This window comes from Melanerpes formicivorus, unplaced genomic scaffold (assembly GCF_026170545.1).
Source record: "Melanerpes formicivorus ecotype bairdi unplaced genomic scaffold, bMelFor1.0.p_v2 SCAF_5, whole genome shotgun sequence".
Taxonomy (NCBI): Eukaryota; Metazoa; Chordata; class Aves; order Piciformes; family Picidae; genus Melanerpes; species Melanerpes formicivorus.
Window position 1 is genome coordinate 21,886,918 of NW_027142357.1, and position 19,119 is coordinate 21,906,036.

At 35.5% G+C, this 19,119-nt stretch overlaps 1 protein-coding gene and 1 long non-coding RNA gene across 5 annotated transcripts in view; one reads left to right on the forward strand and one right to left on the reverse strand.

The window, feature by feature from the left end:
- Positions 1-19,119, reverse strand: part of LOC137441338 (uncharacterized) — a 91,319-nt gene that overhangs the window by 31,771 nt on the left and 40,429 nt on the right. The gene's annotated exons all lie outside the window — the stretch shown is intronic.
- The window catches only part of LOC137441334 (sodium channel protein type 2 subunit alpha-like), a 43,676-nt gene that overhangs the window by 13,095 nt on the left and 11,462 nt on the right, over positions 1-19,119 (forward strand). For 3 of the 4 annotated variants that reach the window (XM_068138707.1, XM_068138708.1, XM_068138705.1), the window contains 6 exons: positions 1,610-1,783; positions 2,640-2,996; positions 5,053-5,505; positions 13,899-14,016; positions 16,396-16,550; positions 17,586-17,759. In XM_068138707.1, coding sequence (XP_067994808.1) covers positions 1,610-1,783; positions 2,640-2,996; positions 5,053-5,505; positions 13,899-14,016; positions 16,396-16,550; positions 17,586-17,759 — 1,431 coding nt within the window. Of the gene's footprint in view, positions 1-850; positions 883-1,609; positions 1,784-2,639; positions 2,997-5,052; positions 5,506-13,898; positions 14,017-16,395; positions 16,551-17,585; positions 17,760-19,119 lie in introns of those variants that run through there. The other variant, XM_068138706.1, reaches the window with a different exon arrangement.

Genomic DNA, 19,119 nt, shown 5'->3' on the forward strand with positions numbered 1-19,119 from the left:
AGCTAGATATTATTTTGGATTCTTATTTTGCACTGTTACTATGAGGACAGACTAAGAGAGTTGGTGCTAATTAGAGGAGACCTTATTGTGGCCTTCCAGTACCTTAAGGGGGCCTACAAGAAGGCTGGGAAGGGACTTTTTAGTGTGTCAGGTAGTGATAGGACTAAGGGGAAATAGAACAAAAATAAAAATAGGTCGATTCAGATTGGATATTAGGAAGAATTTTTTCACCCTGAGGGTGGCGAGACCCTGGAACAGGTTGCCCAGGGAGGTGGTATATGCCTCATCCCTGCAGGTTTTTAAGGCCAGGCTGGATACGGCTCTGGGCAACTTGATCTAGTGTGAGGTGTCCCTGCCTGTGGCGGGGGGGGGGGGTGGAACTAAATGATCCTTGAGGTCCCTAACAATTCTCTGATTCTATGATTGTACTATAATACAAATGATGTAGATTTAGTAAAATAGTAAAACCATTTTGTTATTAGAATATGTGAAATTCTAGAACATGTTGGGCAAGTATTCACATTTAAATCCAGAGCTGTTAATCTGTTAAATTGTATGGTGATATTTTGAGCCAATACAGGCATAGTTCAATGTTTTCACCACAACCTGGAGTCAGAGATAATTTTTTGTGGAAGAGAATCATATCATGTTGTTGTTTAAAATAAATTTAGGATGTATTTGAGGAGAAATGAAACATGAATAGGTGAGGATCAGTAACTAATGCAGATGATTGTCTTATGATCGTGCTTGCATGTTTTACCCAGGAAATGCAACAATTTTTTCCTTTCATATATAATGAAAATCTAATTTTGAGCTGTGTAAGTGTTCCTTCATGCTGAGAAGTGTTTACTCCCAGTCAGCTAAAATGCCACTATAATACAGGTATAGTTATGGCCGTTTATTTCTTGCTTTTTGAACTCTATAGTACTATCTTTTGAAGACCGTCTAATACTCCCCATTTATTTAATATTTTTTTATATTTCTAGTAAAGATGATAATTTATGCAGTTCTGTAAATACTGGTGCTTATACATCTACAGCAAATAGAGGGAATTTCTTTCAGAGTCATTATTTGCTTTCTGCTTCAGGCTTCTGAGACAGAAAGGAGTTTTACTTCAAACATGGCCCACTGCATAATTAGGCTTTTTTTTTGGCAGCAAGAGATAGAAGATATGCTTACTATACCTGAATTCTCATGAAGACTTCATTTGATAGCACATCAGTCACCAATTCATGACCAGTTCATATTTTGCCACACACCTTTGTTAGAGTGGCTTCTGTTGTGGCAAGAGCACCTGAATGCTGTCTTGCTGAAGAAAGTTATTTTAATTAGAAGGATGGCAGATATGATGACCAAACAGGAGGCCTGATGGAAATAGTTTGTTCTTTATTAGTCACTAAATGTGTTTGTGTTTAACTAAAGCTAACGGAGTTATGCTACATCTCATTTTAATGTGGCCACTTAACCTTCTCTGTGAGGCTTAGCTAGTCATAATTTTCCATACTGACATCCTACTGTAAGAGGGTTGTTACTTTGTTCTTAAGTTGTTCTTCTTCTGTTGCTGGTTCAATACTCAACTCTAAAGTAACAATAACTATTCTTCCTTCAGGTTTTTACTGGAATTTTTGCCGCAGAAATGGTTCTCAAGATAATTGCCATGCATCCTTTTTATTATTTCCAAGTCGGCTGGAATATTTTCGATAGTTTTATAGTCATCCTTAGTTTGGTGGAACTTTTTCTGTCAAACGTGGATGGATTGTCCGTTCTCCGATCATTCAGATTGGTAAATAAATGAGAATGCATTAGTTAACGCAGATATATTATTATATTTGTATTTTAACTGTACTCATGTAAATAATACACCTTTTAGGAATACTATGCAATGCTTTTGCTAAGTGTCACGGGATATCTCTGCAAGCATGTTTTACAAAATCATTTATGTTACCACTCAGTAGTGTCTGCTGGTTTATGTTTCAGAAGCAATCGAGTGTGTTTTCAAGGGAAAGAGTTATATTTTTATGGCAATTGTTTTCTATGGATTGATAAAGCACTGTGAAGTATGCCATTTATTTAGTGCTTATGGAGAGAGGTAAATAAATAAAACGTTTGTAGTTTTTCATCTACTTCCGTATCTGGAAATTGTAAAACGACTATAAGTAACTTTTTAAATGTAGGAATTATAAAGTTAATATTTAATTTAATTAAAAAAAAAAAAAAAGATTGATTTTTCTTTTCACCCTTGGCAAAAAAAACCCCAAAAATGTGAAACCATTTTCAGTCTGGGTGGGTTATGGCTAAAGAAAAGGTATGCATTGTATTTTATTCCCTTCTGAAGTTGAAATGTTTGTCTCATGGCTTGTGTTTGACTTTTATTTCCAGACTGTGGGGTCCTCTTTTAATTTGTTGGAGGTAATATTCTTTTGGAAGACTCCTTTCTTTGAGGATTTCAGAGTCCATTATTTCAGTCAGTAGAATCCTGTTGATTTAATGTTGGTTTTTGGTTGTTGGTTTTTTTTTAATTCATTTCTGCCTGTAATGTTTGAGATGTTCAGAATTCATTATCCAAACAATTCTGTTATTTATTTCCATAGTGTTTTTGTAACTACTGCAAATAATATCTCTGTATTTCTGTTTTTCAGTTGCGAGTTTTCAAATTGGCGAAATCTTGGCCAACACTAAATATGCTGATAAAAATTATTGGCAATTCCGTGGGAGCTCTGGGGAATTTGACCCTGGTGTTGGCCATCATTGTGTTCATTTTTGCTGTGGTTGGGATGCAGCTGTTTGGGAAAAGCTACAAGGATTGTGTCTGCAAGATCTCTGCAAACTGTCAACTTCCACGTTGGCACATGCGTGACTTTTTTCACTCTTTTTTGATTGTGTTTCGAGTGCTGTGTGGAGAATGGATAGAAACAATGTGGGACTGCATGGAGGTGGCAGGCCAACCCATGTGCCTTACTGTGTTCATGATGGTCATGGTGATAGGAAACTTAGTGGTATGTAGCCAAATTAATTTGAGAATTCATTTAGAGAAAGAATGGTTACAGAACCAGCAATGAAGTGTTAAAGTTTTATTAAACATGCTATTTAAATATGGGGTTTATTATTTTGAATTTCTTACGAGCATAAGTTCTGAAATGGAGATTTCTGTGTTGTCTTTGTAGCTTTGTGATCTTATACTATATCCTCTGCTCAATGGACGGCCCCCTTCAGGGGTCTGGAGTGCAATTCAGAACATGTTGGTGAGAGAGTGGCAAGAATTGTCTGTTCAGTTTTGTGTGTCCTCTTTTGTCCTCTATTCAGTTGACCTGAATATTTTGCTGTTTGCAGAAGAGGACATAGCAAGGTCTTTCTTTCCTAAGCGATTGAGGCATCACTTCCAATCACGCATAGTCAGGTGTTTTGTTTGGCTTTGTTTTCATTTTACATTTTATTTACTTTTTTACTTTTTCTGCTTTCTAAAACACTGCCTTAACACTTAGTGGAGCCACCATCCCTGGAGGTGTTCAAGAGGGGATTGGACGTGGCACTTGGTGCCATGGTCTAGTCATGAGGTCTATGGTGACAGGTTGGACTCTATGATCTTTGAGGTCTCTTCCAACCTTGGTGATACTGTGATAGTGTGACTCTGCAATTTAAACCATTTTGAACCTTGTTTGCTACACGCTGAACTTTTTACATAAACAGGGTAAGAAAACTGGAATTGGAAGGCAGTGGAAATAAAACCCCCACAGATTGAAATAGTTCATGTTTTCTTTCACCTCTTCACCCGTTTCTGTTTAAGTACTTATTACAGGTACTTTTAAAGTGGTCTATATTATATCCTTCTTCTCTTTCAGAGGAAAGCATGTGATCTGCACCAGTTTGTACATTATGGTGCATAGATTTGTATTTTTTAATATGGCTATTTTGTTGAGGGTTTTGTTTGTTTTATTTTTTATTAACATGCCAGTAAATGAAGCCTTATTTGCTTCACCTTTTTCTCTGCTCTTTTCATTGCCAACTGGGTTTTCCTCTATTCTAAATCTTTTATTTCAGCAACTGTCAGCAACAAAAGAGATTTTAAATTTGCCTTCATGAAGGCCTTCATTAGGAACAAGATAGTTATCTTTAAACCAGTCATGAATTATTACTAGTACCACAGCCACTTCCTCTAGGATTTTCTACAAATGTCTTATGATGAAGAGAACTCTGAAAGTGGTTGACTAAACGAAACACTTTCCTCAAACAGTTTTCTAAACCAGACAACAGAACTTTGTGGAATAAAGCATCCATCTCCCTGATTTTTTCCATTGTGTTTCCTGTACTTTATACCATAGATCTAGTAGAATTTCTTACGTGAGTAGACCATCCTTGCTGTATGTTCAGGGCTCTGTTATCTAGTTACCTTTCTGTGTTCCCAACACATAGTTTTATCCTGTTGTCTTCAAAGCTGTATAGAAGAATTGATCTGAAGGCTTTAAGAATAGGTGCTCTGCTACTTGGATATCCTAGTACCATTTGAGCTCCTGGTAAACCCTGGCATGTAAAACTGATATCTGTTCTGTTTTGTCTTACTGTGGGAAAAGGATTACCTGGGGATTAGGAGACAGGGTCTGCTTCACTTTTTTTAGGTTGCACACAAGTAATACAGAAGGTGATGTGCCGCCTGACTGGGCGCCAGAAGCCTGGGCCAGAGAACCATGTGGCCACCTGCAGCTTTCTTCCCCCTTCCCTTATACTGCAGACATGATGCTTATGGTATAGAATACCCCACTGGCTCGTTCAGCAGGCTGTCCTGGGTGTGGCTCTCTGTCCTAGCTGAACCTGGAACAGCACCATACATGCCCCTCTACAAACATGAGCAGAAAAATTATTTGTGCCTTCATAGTCATACAACAATGCAAAGCCACAAAAAAACCCCCACTGCTTAAGTTGCATTCACTGTGTAATTTTGAGCATCATATATAGCAAAGGAAAACACAAAGCCTTGCGTACATAATGTGTGATAGAAGAAAAATGTGACTGAAAATTCAAGAAAATTCAGCTGGTAATTTTTGGTTTATTTTTTAGGTATTGAACCTTTTTTTGGCCTTGCTGCTGAGTTCATTCAGTTCAGACAACCTTTCTCCTACAGAGGATGATAACGAAATGAACAATTTACAGATTGCTGTTGCAAGAATTCAGAAGGGAATAGATTATTTGAAGAAAAAAGCAAGTGAATGTATCCAGAAGTCTTGTTGGGGGAAACAAGCTGCTGTAAATCAAAGAACAGCAACAGATCAGTTGAATGATGAGAAAGACCATTGCATATCCAACCGTACCATCACTGAAATAAGGATAGATACGAATCATCACAAAAGTGAGAATGGAATGGCTACTGTTATAGGTGACAGTGATTATACATCCTTCATAAACAATCCCAGTCTTACTGTTACAGTACCAATAGCTGTTGGAGAATCTGATTTTGAACATCTAAATACAGAAGAGTTTAGCAGTGACTCAGATTTGGAGGAAAGCAAAGAGGTAACATTTAAATATATTTTGTATGAATTGTTTTCTTTCATAGTGTGGCTCTTCCTGGTTAGAAATAGAAAGTGATTGTGATTTGAGCTTGTTGGACTGTACAGAGAATGAATAAACTGAAGTGGGAGAGTGGAGCTAAAGAGAGTAGGAAATACAGGCAGTGATGTATGAGCATATATGAACCTATTTATGAAAGAGTTTTGAAAAGTTTTCTAAATTTCTAGTTGAATAGACAAGCCAATATGTATGTACAGAATAAACAGAGAAGGAATGTGTTTTTATATATATATAATATATATAAAATCACAATCTTCCATGAAGTAAGCATGAAAGTAAACTATTAGAGGATATATGTATTATATGAATACCTTTTGCATCTGATTTTTAAAGCTCACTGAATTCTACAGAAACCAGCATTAGTTGTACTGGATAATCTAAAAGAGGTGCTAACTCAGACTAATGAGATTGATAACACACTTCAAGTTCTGAAGTTGAAAGCCAAGGGAACAATTCAGTTCTATACCGTGAATATGTCAAGTAAACATGATGAGAAAAAATAGAATTACTGAATGAAAAAAAAAAAATATTATTTCTTGTTTGTGGGAGTTTTAATCAGTCGCTGTAAAGACAAGTGCCTGTCCTTAAACTGGGTCAGCTTTAGGACAGTAGTCATTTGTCAGCAGCTGCAGAACGAGAGGGAAAAAGAAATAATGGATTTCAGCATGATCCTGAGAGACACTCTGAGAATTCAGATTACTGTGCTATGACTCCAGTACAGACTGAGGCTGGTATCAACTGTCCTGGCACCTGTAGACATAAGGACATTAATGAAGTATCACTGCTGTGCTACAGTCTGGATTGCTTTGTCTTAAATGTTTTGTTTTCTTTTGGGGTTTGGCTCTTCTGTTAGTGGGGTTGATTGGTTGTGGGTAGGGTTTTAGTTGTTTTGTTTTGAACTGGCAATGAGTTTGCCCATATTCTTTCAAAATTTTAGAAAATAAGTTTGTTCTAGCAAAGTGTAGTTAAACTAAACTTAAATTTGATAAAGTGTAGTAAGGTGACTCTTTAGGTGTTTTCTTTAAGTGCAGAGTGCAGTGTTCAGTAGTATAACATTCGCTTTTTATTTCAGCAGCTTATTTTCCAGCACTCTATTTGTTCCATCTACTTCTTGTAGCTTCTGTTAGATTACTCAAAGGCCTCTTAAAAGTGAAGTGAACAATATTCATAAATTGTTTGAAAGTATAAAATGCACTTTCTAAGGAAGCTGTAATGTCTACTGGACAGCTGCTAAATAAAGGCTATTGGCCTTCTTAGTGAATTTTAATAAAAGTTGGGGTTTTGCAAGGAATAGCTGATGAACTCAAGTAATTTAATCTTGTTCTGATAACTAAGTTAAATCTGACTCTTACATGGAAATTATCCAGCACTTGAAGTTACCTGATTCATTACTAATTTATATTTAAAAATTGGGTAAAATCTGTGCCTTCTCACATTTGGTATTCAAGATTGTATTACCTAGTATTAATTTTAAGCCACTCAAGATTTGGGAAAGTGGCTAAGGATAGGCATAGTTGAAAGGCATCAAGGTGAAACATATCTCCTATGGCTATAGGAGATATGTAAATTAACAACAGAAAAGCATTTCATGCACATTAGTTTATAGGCAGAAAGGAAAATATCTGTCATTTTGTAGATTATTCCAGCTCTTGCTATCACACATTCCCTCAAAATGGAAGCAGTTTATATTGGAGTTGTTAGATAGCTACAGTATTAAATTAGCCTTTGAGAAGTCATTGTTGAGAAGTGAGATTAGATTTAAAACAGAAAGTTAAGAAAAGTGTGAAGTACTTGAAGAAATGACAGGTTTATTGCTAGTCATGGATTTTTCATTTTGACATTGCTATACATCTGTTACAATCTGTAATGCACCTTAAACTATGTGATTTTGTTGTTGTTTAATTTTTAGAATTCATGCAGTTAAAAAAATTCTAATGATAGTGGGAAAAATTGCTTACAAAGTTCTTATGTTTGGCCTGGCACAATTGATTGTTTTGTGGCTTATATCTGAAAGTGTATTCCAGATACCTATTTAGCATCTAGTGAAGACCAGGAATAACCTTGAAAATGAAATTAAAAGAAATATGTATTTCTGTCTAATTAATACCATGTAGAGGATGTTTAAAGCTGTAATGTATGTACTGTGGGTGTATCTTTGTTTTTTTCATTTGTGATTTTATTGAGGGCATGAGGGTGGAAGAGTTCTTGTTTGGGGTTTTTTTTGTTGGCTTGTTTGGGGTTTTCTTAAGTTCAGGCCTGTGTCTAATAAATGTTTCTGAGCTTCAGATATTCTGATAACTTTACCTCTTTCAGTATGTCTTTGGATATGCGTAACGCTCTCATCAAAGCTGTAAATGGTATGTTTTGCAAATGTGTGGTGTATCTAGAAAACTCATTTTAAAATAAGTCAGAATACATACTGCTGCTGTTTCCAGAACTCAAACAGCCTAAAGGGTACCACGTGTTAACTTCATTGCGTACCATTCTTACTTCTCACAGGAGTAAAATCAACCTGGATCAGTCAAGAATGCAGATCTGGTGCTTTTTAACCAGGCAGAGCAACGTGTCAGCATGTTTACACAGGTTACCTAAAAAATCATGCATATATGATCACTTTTGAGATTGATTGGCCTGCATGCTACTCAGCTACAATATATTTTTTCCCCATCTGTTGCAATGTAGTGGAAACATGCACAGCCGCTCTGTAAGCTGAGTCCCATGACTCACATCACCGCATGGTTGAGGGCAACCCCAACATGTTCCTCACTCCTTGTTACATCTTTTGTATTTTCTGTACTAATTATGTGGCATAATCTGCATGCTTTGTAGGTTTTTTTTTTTGTTCTTGTTAACTGAATTATTAAGCATCAAGACTGTTCAAGTTCAAAAGGGGTTACTGTCTATGATTTTATGAAAATGGAAAGGTAATCTTCACTTGACTTTTTCTGTTCATCTGTTGAACCATTCTATTAGCTTTCATGTAATTATGAACATTTTCTGATCATGTTCATGTGACCAATGCCTTGGAATATTGCATATATACAATTACTTATATGCTACAATGTTTATTTATGTTGATCTAAATTGTTTCATGTTTGTTCAGTGTTCTTATAATTTACATTCCAGTTTTCTCATAAAGAGAAGCTAAAATACAGGATGAAGTATACACTCCTGGGAACAATCAAATATCTCTTTTTTATACATATGCATAATCTTTTTGAATATGGATGTGATAACTTATTTATATGCTACTTGTGAAGTTTGTGTAAGATTGGAAGTTAGGGAATAATTTTTATCAATTTTGCTCTTCATCATTAATGATTTTTTATTTGTGTGCTTAACCTGGTTGCTTTATTTTTAGAAAGACAAGATTATTGCAAGCAAAAGTTATTTGTAGGATTCTGTGTAGGTGCCTAAATAAATCTGGATGGTTTCAATTATATAAATAAGGAAGTTCAAGCAAGAAAGATATAAAAATTAGAAAAATCCAGGGTAAGGCTAAAAATAAGACAATTGTTAAAAAAGAGAAAATAGTAACCTAGTATCGTCCCAAACTTCTCAACTCAGGAACTCCAGAACTATAAAACAAACCTTAATTGTACCAAGCTGTGTTTCTTATTCCTGATGATCTCTTCTTAGTCAAAGAATGCTTTGGGTTGGAAGGGTTATCTTTTCCAAACTCCCTGCAGTGACCAGGAGAATCAATCAGGTTGCTCAGAGCCATGTCCAACTTGACCTTGAATGTTTCCAGGGATGGGCCATCTACCACCTCTCTGGGCAACCTGTTCCAGTGTTTCACTACCCTCATTGTAAACGAATTTCTTCCTTACTTCTAGTCTAAACCATAGAATTGAAGAATAATAGAATGCACTGTTGGAAGGGAACCCTTGAAGTCATCTATTCCAACCCCCCTGCAGTAAGCAGGGACATCCCCAACTAGACCAGGTTGCTCTACCCTCTTTTATTTTAAAACTATTACTCCTTGTCCGCTTCCATCAGGGCCTGCTAAAAAGTCCTCATCTTTCTTATAGGCCCCCTTTAAGTACTGAAAGGCTGCAAGAAGGTTTCCCTGGATCTCCACTCTGAACATCACCAATAATTGAATAGTTGAGCAATTCCATTCCTTAACATTCAGAGGTCATTGAGGCATTTCTTTTCCAAATACAAATTGTGTTCACGTGGTTTCATTGTAGAAGCCTGCATTGCCTTTCATGTGTTCCTTTACACTGTTTTATTTACAGGCAATATTTCAGGCCTCACTTTTGTGCCCAGGTGGCCTGTAAGCTATTCAGAAAGATGGAACTCCAAAATATTTTTCTAAGGAGTTATTCAAACCATTTTTGAAACACCCCTTAAGCAGGTAGTATCACATTCTGCTGGTGCTAAATATGGGAATATGATTCTGATTTGATGGATATTGTTTATGTGACTGTTCCTGCTTCAGACTTTTGCTGTTGTAAATCTGGACCCGTGTAGAACAGCATGCAAAATAGTAAACTGGGGCCTCATAGTTATTTGACTGAAAAGTACTTGAATCCTTTTTATTTGGATGTCACATTGCCTTGCTGTAATCGTCCTCTTTTTTTCTCTCTGTGTTTAATAGAAAGGGTAGATTTGGGGTTTAGATAGTTGAAAAAAAAAAGGCATTTTCTGTGGACAATACTTTTGCTTTCTTTACAAGGTAAATAATGTTCAAGCTTTATTTATAGGCATACTTCTTTCAGAAAAAAAGATAAATAAAAGGATTGCAATAAAAGTGACTTCACCAATTGTGCTTACACTGACAAGTACCATACTTTGTGGTAACAGAAAATGTGGTTTATGTTCTTTTGTTGTTTAATTAATAATTAAGAATAAATCAAAAAATTAGATTGGTCCTATTAAAGAAGTATATCCTGCTGAAAATAAATCTCATTGAACAGGAAAATACTCAATTAATGGAACAGAAGCAACATAGATTTTGCTAATCTTTCTGTTGCATTTCTACACATTAATATTTTTGAATCCTCATTTCTGAGAGGTTCCTTAACATACTCTTCAAAGTGCAGTTCTTTACCTCCTTCTCCATCAAAGAGAGACTTTGTCTTGGGCTGTTTGTTTGTTTGTTTGTTTTGTTTTGTTTTTGTTTTTAATTACACAAGGCAATGTTTCCCTTTTATTCCATTTGTTAACAGCCATATTGTTGGGATGTTTGTTCTTTGCTTTGCAGGTTGGGAAACATACCAGATTTTCCTTGACTATTTGAATATCAAAATGTGAATGACTTACCAGTTGAATGCACAGTAGATACCACCATGTGAATAATCAATGGTCTATTTATTATTACCTCCTATTATAGAGTTTCTTTATCAGAATTTCATTATCAGAAATTTTGTGTACACTCATTATTATTTTTAAGAAGATTGGTTCTTTACTAGTTACCTCAAGCAATCTTAAGTGGCTTCATTAGGACAATTTGCAGTAATAACATTATTCTTGCAAGTATTTATGCCACGATATTTTGACTCCTTCAGTAAAATAAAAAGATCATGAGGTCCAGATTTTGACCAAGTAACAGCACAGTAGATATTTGTATTGGGAAAAAAAATAAGGTATTAAAAATCTGAACAGCTTTTCACTGCCAACAGTGAAAAAGTAAAAAAAAAGTATATTGAGGCAATTTTCTCTGACAAAAAGTGGCTTAGCTGCTGATTTGCAAAAGTCAAGGCAGATAATTAACTTTTGAGTACATGACCCATTCAATCCAGTGCTTAGTGTAATTACAATGAAGCCTTCTTAATTATTTGGGTAAACTTTGAAGAGCAGTTAAGTGCCCTGGAAGATGGAGGACAAACAATTCTGCCTTTCTTGAAAAGTCCTGTTCTGGGAATGACACAAAATCATTTACCTCTCTGCCAGCTTTCTATATGGCAAACAAACTAACTGACAGGAAATTCTGTGCATATTGCTTTTTTGACTGACAGGAAATTCTGTGCATAATGCTTTTTATCACGTGTTGTCTTAGAGTTTTTTGTTTGATACCCTCATCTTAGTGAGAAATATGAGCTCTCCACATAAAAAAAAAGAACCAATGTTTAATCAAATCTGTAGCTCTTCAAACACCTGATTATATCCTACACTGTCCTTAGAAAAAGGAAACCAAACATGTCCTTTATATCAAAATAATTAATTTCTAGAGTAAAGAAAAAATAAAAATTATCTAATATCAGATTCTTCCACCACGTATTAACGAAGAAACATAACTTCATGTTTTAAGCACGTTGATCCTTTTCAAATTGTTTTCTGTTTATGGTTATTCATATTTTAATGTTGTTAATTCATATAAATCTGTATTATTTCAGTTGAATTCATGTCATCTGCTCAAATGCTGTACTAAGTAGCTTATGGTTCAAAAAGCCCAGGGTACTTCATGTTGTTTTGAAGTTTTGATGGCACTGTGACACTAAACTTCCTTACTCATCAATAAAAAAAAACAAACCAGAAAATAATTTGATTTATAATTCACTTCATGATTTAAGCTTACCCACCACTGCTGCAACTTTTTGCAATATATATGCTATGTCATGGAATGATGAAAGCAGCATATTAATAAAATTATGGAGGTATCCTCAGGTTTAGTGGAATTAGTGGTAGGAAAAGATGTTTACTGTGAATAATGATGTTTTAAACTTAATGTACTAAAAGTGAAAAGAGCTGTTTGCATCATACATGAGGAATTTGGGGATTGTATTAGAGAAAATAAATTTCTAAAGTAGTAGCAATGTAGACAATATTACTCAATTCCTTTTACTAAAAGTTTTAATTTTCTTATTAAATTCTGTCTTCTTCCATAAGCAAACGAACAAAAATGTTAGAATTGTTTAATACCTAAAATAATTTTGTCCTTTCAAATTTCATAATTGAAGTTTAAATACAACTTGACTGGATAGTGCCTGTAACTTACCGGCTTTTATATCTGAAATGTCTCTTAATCATGCATGTCTATCTAAATTAATGAAAATGGTGTTAATTCTACAAATGAGAGGCTGTTTCACAACGTGTGCTTACATCATTCCCAACAGACATTTAGTTGTGTGAATTCATTACTGATGTTATATACTTCTTGATAATAACATTGTAAAATGTCAGAGAATGCCCCGAGCAAAACTACTTTGACTTAGTTTGGTACTCATACTTAGATTAAGTGTACAGTATACCACATCTGCCTTTCGAATCTCCAGACTATGGATTTTTGCAATACACATGCAGAATACAAAATTGAAAATAAATTGAGGCTAATGTGATGTACATCATTTTAATTATTGAAACAAGCAAAATCATTTCTTTCTGGATGTTAACTGTACAGGTATGTGTACCAGAGTAATGGGTAGTTTCAAAATGCACAATGTGATACATGCGTGCATTGGCAAAAATAATGCAAATTAATGCCAGTTGAAATGTATCTACCATACTTTTTCCTTTTTGAAAATTACTAGTTTTAGAAACATAAGTCTTCATGTGGTAGTGATAATCTTGGGTTAAGATAGGACAGGCTTAATTTGTTTTATGAATGTGTTTAGGGTAATGTTCAAATTCACATCTGAAGCAAGGCTTCAGATGAATCCTGATTTTTAGCATTTTCCAACCTAGATCTCAGGAATAATCTTAAATGGAATATAATTTAATTATTTTTGATCAAAGGTAACCAAATTTTATTATGAATTGCATGCTGGAAGTGGTTAGCTTGTCTCATACTGATGTTTAATGCCTGTGAAAAAGAATTGGTAATTAATTTTGTTTATTGTTATATTACGAATAACAGGCACTGAATTAAAATCCATCCTTAAAAATCTACTACTTTTTCCCTGACAGCTCACAATTTAAAGTTGCACGCTGTCAGGATTTACAGTTGTCATATTAAGGGGACTGCTCTAGCCTAACTGACCAAGATGCATCATCTTAAAGCTACAGCATAACCCTTATTGGTTTAAAATATTGCCAGAGAAATTATAGTAAGAAAATAATCTCTCAAAACAAAATACATTAAATACATGCCAGAAAATCTTCTTAGTGCTTGTTAATTTTGTCTGATAACACTGTACTCCATTTATACCAGAAATTCTGAAATTCAGTGAAAGATGTGATATGCCTTGCAATTTCTAAGTGCAAAGTGGATGATTTATGCACATTTCAACAGCATTGACTGCTATATGTGAATGTTTGTTTGTATTTCTGGTGACAAATATTGTTCTTCTTATTACTTGCACACAGTGTTGCATGTTTAAAGTTAATTACAGTTCTAAAAAAATTATTAAACATTAATAAAGTATAACTTTATTTTCAAATTTTATTTTCAGAAGCTAAATTTTTCCAGCTCCTCTGAAGGAAGTACAGTTAATTTAGCTCTCTTTGGAGAAGAAAAAGCTGAGACTGAACCAGAAAAAGCTTCAGAGATACAGGCATGCTTTACAGAAGGTATGTTTTACAGAAGATATAGCAATAAAATTTGAGGTTAGTAATTGCATTTCAATTGTTTGCAACAGCCATTGGCAGTTCAAGAAAGATACTTGCTACAGCAGTCCTGGATCCTAATTTATCTAGTCTTATGATACAATTAATATTGCCTGTTCTAGATCCTTGTACTGCAAAATTAAATGTGTATGTCATCATTTATAATTCTTTTAAATAAACACTAAACACATCCCTTTAAAATTATTGTTAGCAGTCAGTATACCTGCTGATTGCAATTACGTTATGAGCAGAGAAATCAGCAAGGCCAAACTGCACTAGGTTCACTTCACTGAAAAATTTAAACCAGAATCATAGAATTAGCCATGGTCCTTTCTTAGTGCTGTAAAGTAGCCCAGTGGGTGATTCAGGACTTGGAAAGTTTGACTCAAAAAATAGATTAATTTTCTTGACATTACCCCATTAATGGCAGCACGGGGAGTGTGTGTGTGCATAAATGTGGGATGCAACAAGTAAAAGAAATCCTATGTTTCTATTCAAGTAAAGAAGTCTTAACAGTATACTGCGTGTCCTTAGCAGTTTTGATTTTAGTTCTGTATAGCTGTACACTTTAAGGGACTACTGAAATGTACCTTATATTGTATTTCCCATTTTTGTGATACTATAGACTATACTTTCCTTTTAAGTCATGGTTTAAATAATTAAAATCAAAATATCCTATCCATGCCTTTTGATTTAATGTTATGAAGACCTTTGCCTTAGGCTAGGACTCTTGTCTTTTGAAATACTATTTCACTCATCTTTAAAAGCAAATTTGTTTTGCAATGTGGGGCTATGCTGAATAGTTCTTTAAAAAAAAAAAAAAGTGCACTTCTGAATTTGACACTGTATTACAGTTCTTCCTTATCCTTGTATTTTGTGATGTCTGTCAATTCTTGGACACAAAATTTATTTTTCTATAATGTGGGTATTTTGAATAGTTGAAGGCAAGGTAAAGCATGCTCTTCACAGTTGTAGCTGTTTGAGCTGATGAAATTCAGCATAACTTACTTGTAGCATATAAACTTAGTGACACTCACAGGAAAGCTAGAACACTACCTTTAGGGCCCATTAAAATCCTTTAAATCTGGTTATGTTTCTATGCGATTAGTAACTTTTAAAGAAATGAGGCTATTTATTAGGCATGCAGATAGTTCATTGAAAACCATGCCTTGAGGCCCCACCCCATGACAAGGCAGGGAGCTCTCCAAGGTGAGGCAGAATTCTGTGGATGATTGCCATAAATCTGTACCGGATGGAAAAGCTCTCACAATCTCCAGTTAAATCATTTGTTTGTCATACAAGAGGTACCCTTAGTCAGCCCTCAAAGCAGAGGTCATTCCTCAGTGTGATAAAGGGTGTTTGTCTATGTGATGTATTTAAACTTTAGCTGAGAGACTAATGTGCTGTTAAAAGAAGCTGCTGTACTCTTGAACTAGTTTTGGGTCACAGAATCACCAAGGTTGGAAGAGACCTCAAAGATCATCAAGTCCAACCTGTCACCACAGACCTCATGACTAAACCATGTCACTAAGTGCTACGTCCAATCCCCTCTTAAACACCTCAAGGGATGGTGACTCCACCACCTCCCTGGGAAGCACATTCCAATGGTGAACGACTCTCTCAGTGAAGAGCTTTCTCCTCACCTCCAGCCTAAACTTTCCCTGGTGCAGCTTGAGACTGTGTCCTCTTGTTCTGGTGCTGATTGCCTGAGAGAAGAGACCAACCCCCTCCCGGCTACAACCACCCTTCAGGTAGTTGTAGACAGCAATAAGGTCTCCCCCAAGCCTCCTCTTCTCCAGGCTAAACAATCCCAGCTCCCTCAGCCTCTCCTTGTAGGGCTTGTGCTCAAGGCCTCTCACCAGCCTTGTTGCCCTTCTGTGGACACATTCAAGTGTTTCAATGTCCTTCTTAAACTGAGGGTCCCAGAACTGGACACAGTACTCAAGGTATGGCCTAACCAGTGCCTGTAAGAGCATTCTTCTGGTCCAGAACCAGAAGAATGAAACATCCAAACACACCATCATCTACATAAGACAGGCAGGCCAAGTTATTTCACCCAGTTTCAGGTCACATTTACTCCCTGACAATTTTCATATGTACTTTGAATAGCTGTATGTAAATTAAAATAATTTTTAAAAAATGTCATTATAAATGAAAATTAGCTCAGATGACTCTCTTCTACATCTGAAGCACCAGACTGAGAAGCTTTAAGTAACATGCAGTAATTGGAAATATAAATTGAAGTAATTTGAACCTCATGAAGTACAAGATAAGAGTAATTTTGCTTTTTCAGGATAATAAAAATTCTCCTGTGTAACAGTTTGTCATTATTTGTATCATTAGGCTGTACACAGAAGTTTAAATGCTGTAAAGGCAGTATGGAAAGCACAAAAGGAAGAATCTGGTGGAACCTTCGGAAAACCTGCTACAAGATAGTAGAACACAACTGGTTTGAAACATTCATTGTCTTCATGATTCTTCTCAGCAGTGGAGCCCTTGTAAGCAGAGCTTGCACCCATAGACACAGTACCAAATAAAAATGATTTATCAAAGATAGTTTTATAATACATCTGGGTCATAAACAACATAACAGAAAAAAAAACAACAATACAAAGTTGGCTTGAAAGAGAGCTTAGAACTAAATTCCCAGAGGATTTTGTGTAGTGCTTATACAATAAATCATTAAAATTCTGCAGTCAAGTAATATTCAGCAGATGAATTTTTGAACAATTCAAGGTTATTTGTGTGTGAGGATGCTGATGAAAAGGAATATATTAAAAATCTTGTTTAAGAAATTCTAAAAATTATACAAAATCAATTGTATACAATAACTGGGATAATCATATTACTTTAAATTGTCCTCAAAATTAGTACAGATACTTAATTGGTCACGTTCTCAGTTTCTATCAGGGTAGTTTTCCCTCACTGTTATTCTTCAGTCTTCAAATCGCCCTGAGGTGTTTTGCCCTTTCTTAAATTTAAGTTTTTCTTGAGGCACCACAAGCTTCATTGGTGAACTGAACTTCTTCCTGTGGCACCTCACTGAGAACCTGGCACGGGGTACCCCTTTACCTCTTCACAGTGGCCACCACTTACAGCCTTATGCTGCTAAAGCCTTGCCACCTACACCCATTATTGAAATTCAGCGTGATCTCGTAGCAACATAATATTTGGTCACTGTAGCTCATCATTCACTTTTGTTAGTTGAATTTATAATTGGGAGACTGCCTTCTGTCTGAGCCTGAATGCACTTTTCAAGGTGACAAATGGTAATTCTGTGTTGACAATTATTAATGTTTCTAAAAACCTTTTTGCCAGCTTCAGTCATTATGTTGTAATTCCATTATCAGACAATGATAAAATCTAAAATCATAAAGAATGCAATTGTAATCTCAGCTCATGCTGGCTTTTCAAGGTAGAACATTTAAATTTGAATGTGATTTTAATTTGGCATTCTTAATTCAGTCCTTTTGGCTTAAGTAGTTTGAAAAGACCTATGAATATCTGACTTATATGTAACTCATTCTTCACAGGCGTTTGAAGATATATATATTGAACAGCGTAAGACTATAAAAGTCATATTGGAATATGCTGATAAAATATTCACTTACATCTTTATTCTGGAAATGGTGCTAAAATGGGTGGCCTATGGTTTTCAGACATATTTTACTAATGCTTGGTGCTGGCTGGACTTCCTGATTGTTGATGTAGGTACTACACTTTCTAAGTAGTGTGTTTCCATTGTTTGGACAGGTCTCTTTATGTAACTTCAATATGATGTGTGTGTATATATAGATATATGGAGAGAGAGAGAGAGGGGGGTGTGTATATATATACATATATACAGTGAAAAATATAAATTGGGTTTAAAATAAAATGACATAGCAATGAATGAGATTCCCCTGTAATTATTCAGTGACTAACTAAATTTGTCTTTATATTTGTGCTATCATTTTCTCCATGTGTTTTGTCTATTTTTCTGCACTGGGTCCTGTCTAGTGAGTGAGGATTATTAAGTGACCGGACCTCAGTCTTCTGAATGTGGTGACAGGAACAAGGAGGAGGCAGACACAGAAAAGAATGGGAAATTTAAGTGAGCATATAGAGTTGGGATAGATCAGTTGATCCTGGGCTTAATGAGCCACTGCAAAGAAAAACAGGGGAGAATCGTATCAGGAAGACAGCCATAGAAGGGGTTGGGGGGTCACCAAGGCAGCAATCAGAGTAAAGAGAAGACTAAGGAAAATGATGGCCTGTGGATCAGTATAAAAAGGTTGAAATCGTTCATTTGCTATCCTCATGTGGACTGTTATGGTGCTTACTGTATACTAGCCTGTGAGCCTGATTTCAGGGCAACTCTTCACTTTTCATTAACACATCATTTTCTAGAGATTCTTCTTTTTGGAAGCTTGACATTGTTTGGGTTTTGTTGCTCTGTCTCCAATCACAGAGGATGCCTCTTCTTGCCTCTCTGAATTCTTACAAGAAAAAAAAAATAGGGTTTAGATAACAAATTCCCCTCCCCCACATTAGAGTGGAAATTCAACAAATGGACAGGGAAAAGATCAGATAGTATCTAGAATCTAGGACAGAAATTTTTTCCCTGTACCGATAGAATCGAAACTTTCCTAATGTTCTTTCTGAAATACTCTTTTGGTGGGAAAGGCACAAGTGAGGTTTGTTATCTGTCTTCCTCATCTAACTATGATTCTCTTTTCTTTGCATGAGTTATGTGCTAGGGGCATAGAATCCCTATTCTGAGCAAATTAACTGAGGGACATGAAACAACATACATTTCTCTGGGACATGCTGTTCTTCACTTTCTTCTTTCATATCCTCTCCATTGTTTCTGTTGTGAATGCACAGTGTATACTTAGACAAATTATCAACATGTATTCCCCAAACAGATGCAGTGATCTTTAGTAAGTATGAGATTCTCCCCTTTCCTTAGGATGAAATTCTGCAAAACAAGATACCCTTAACAAGGCAAAGGAAAAAAAAGGTTAAGACAGTCTGAGTGACACTGGATATATGTTTTTGTTTTAGTTACTTATTTTTTAGATTCAC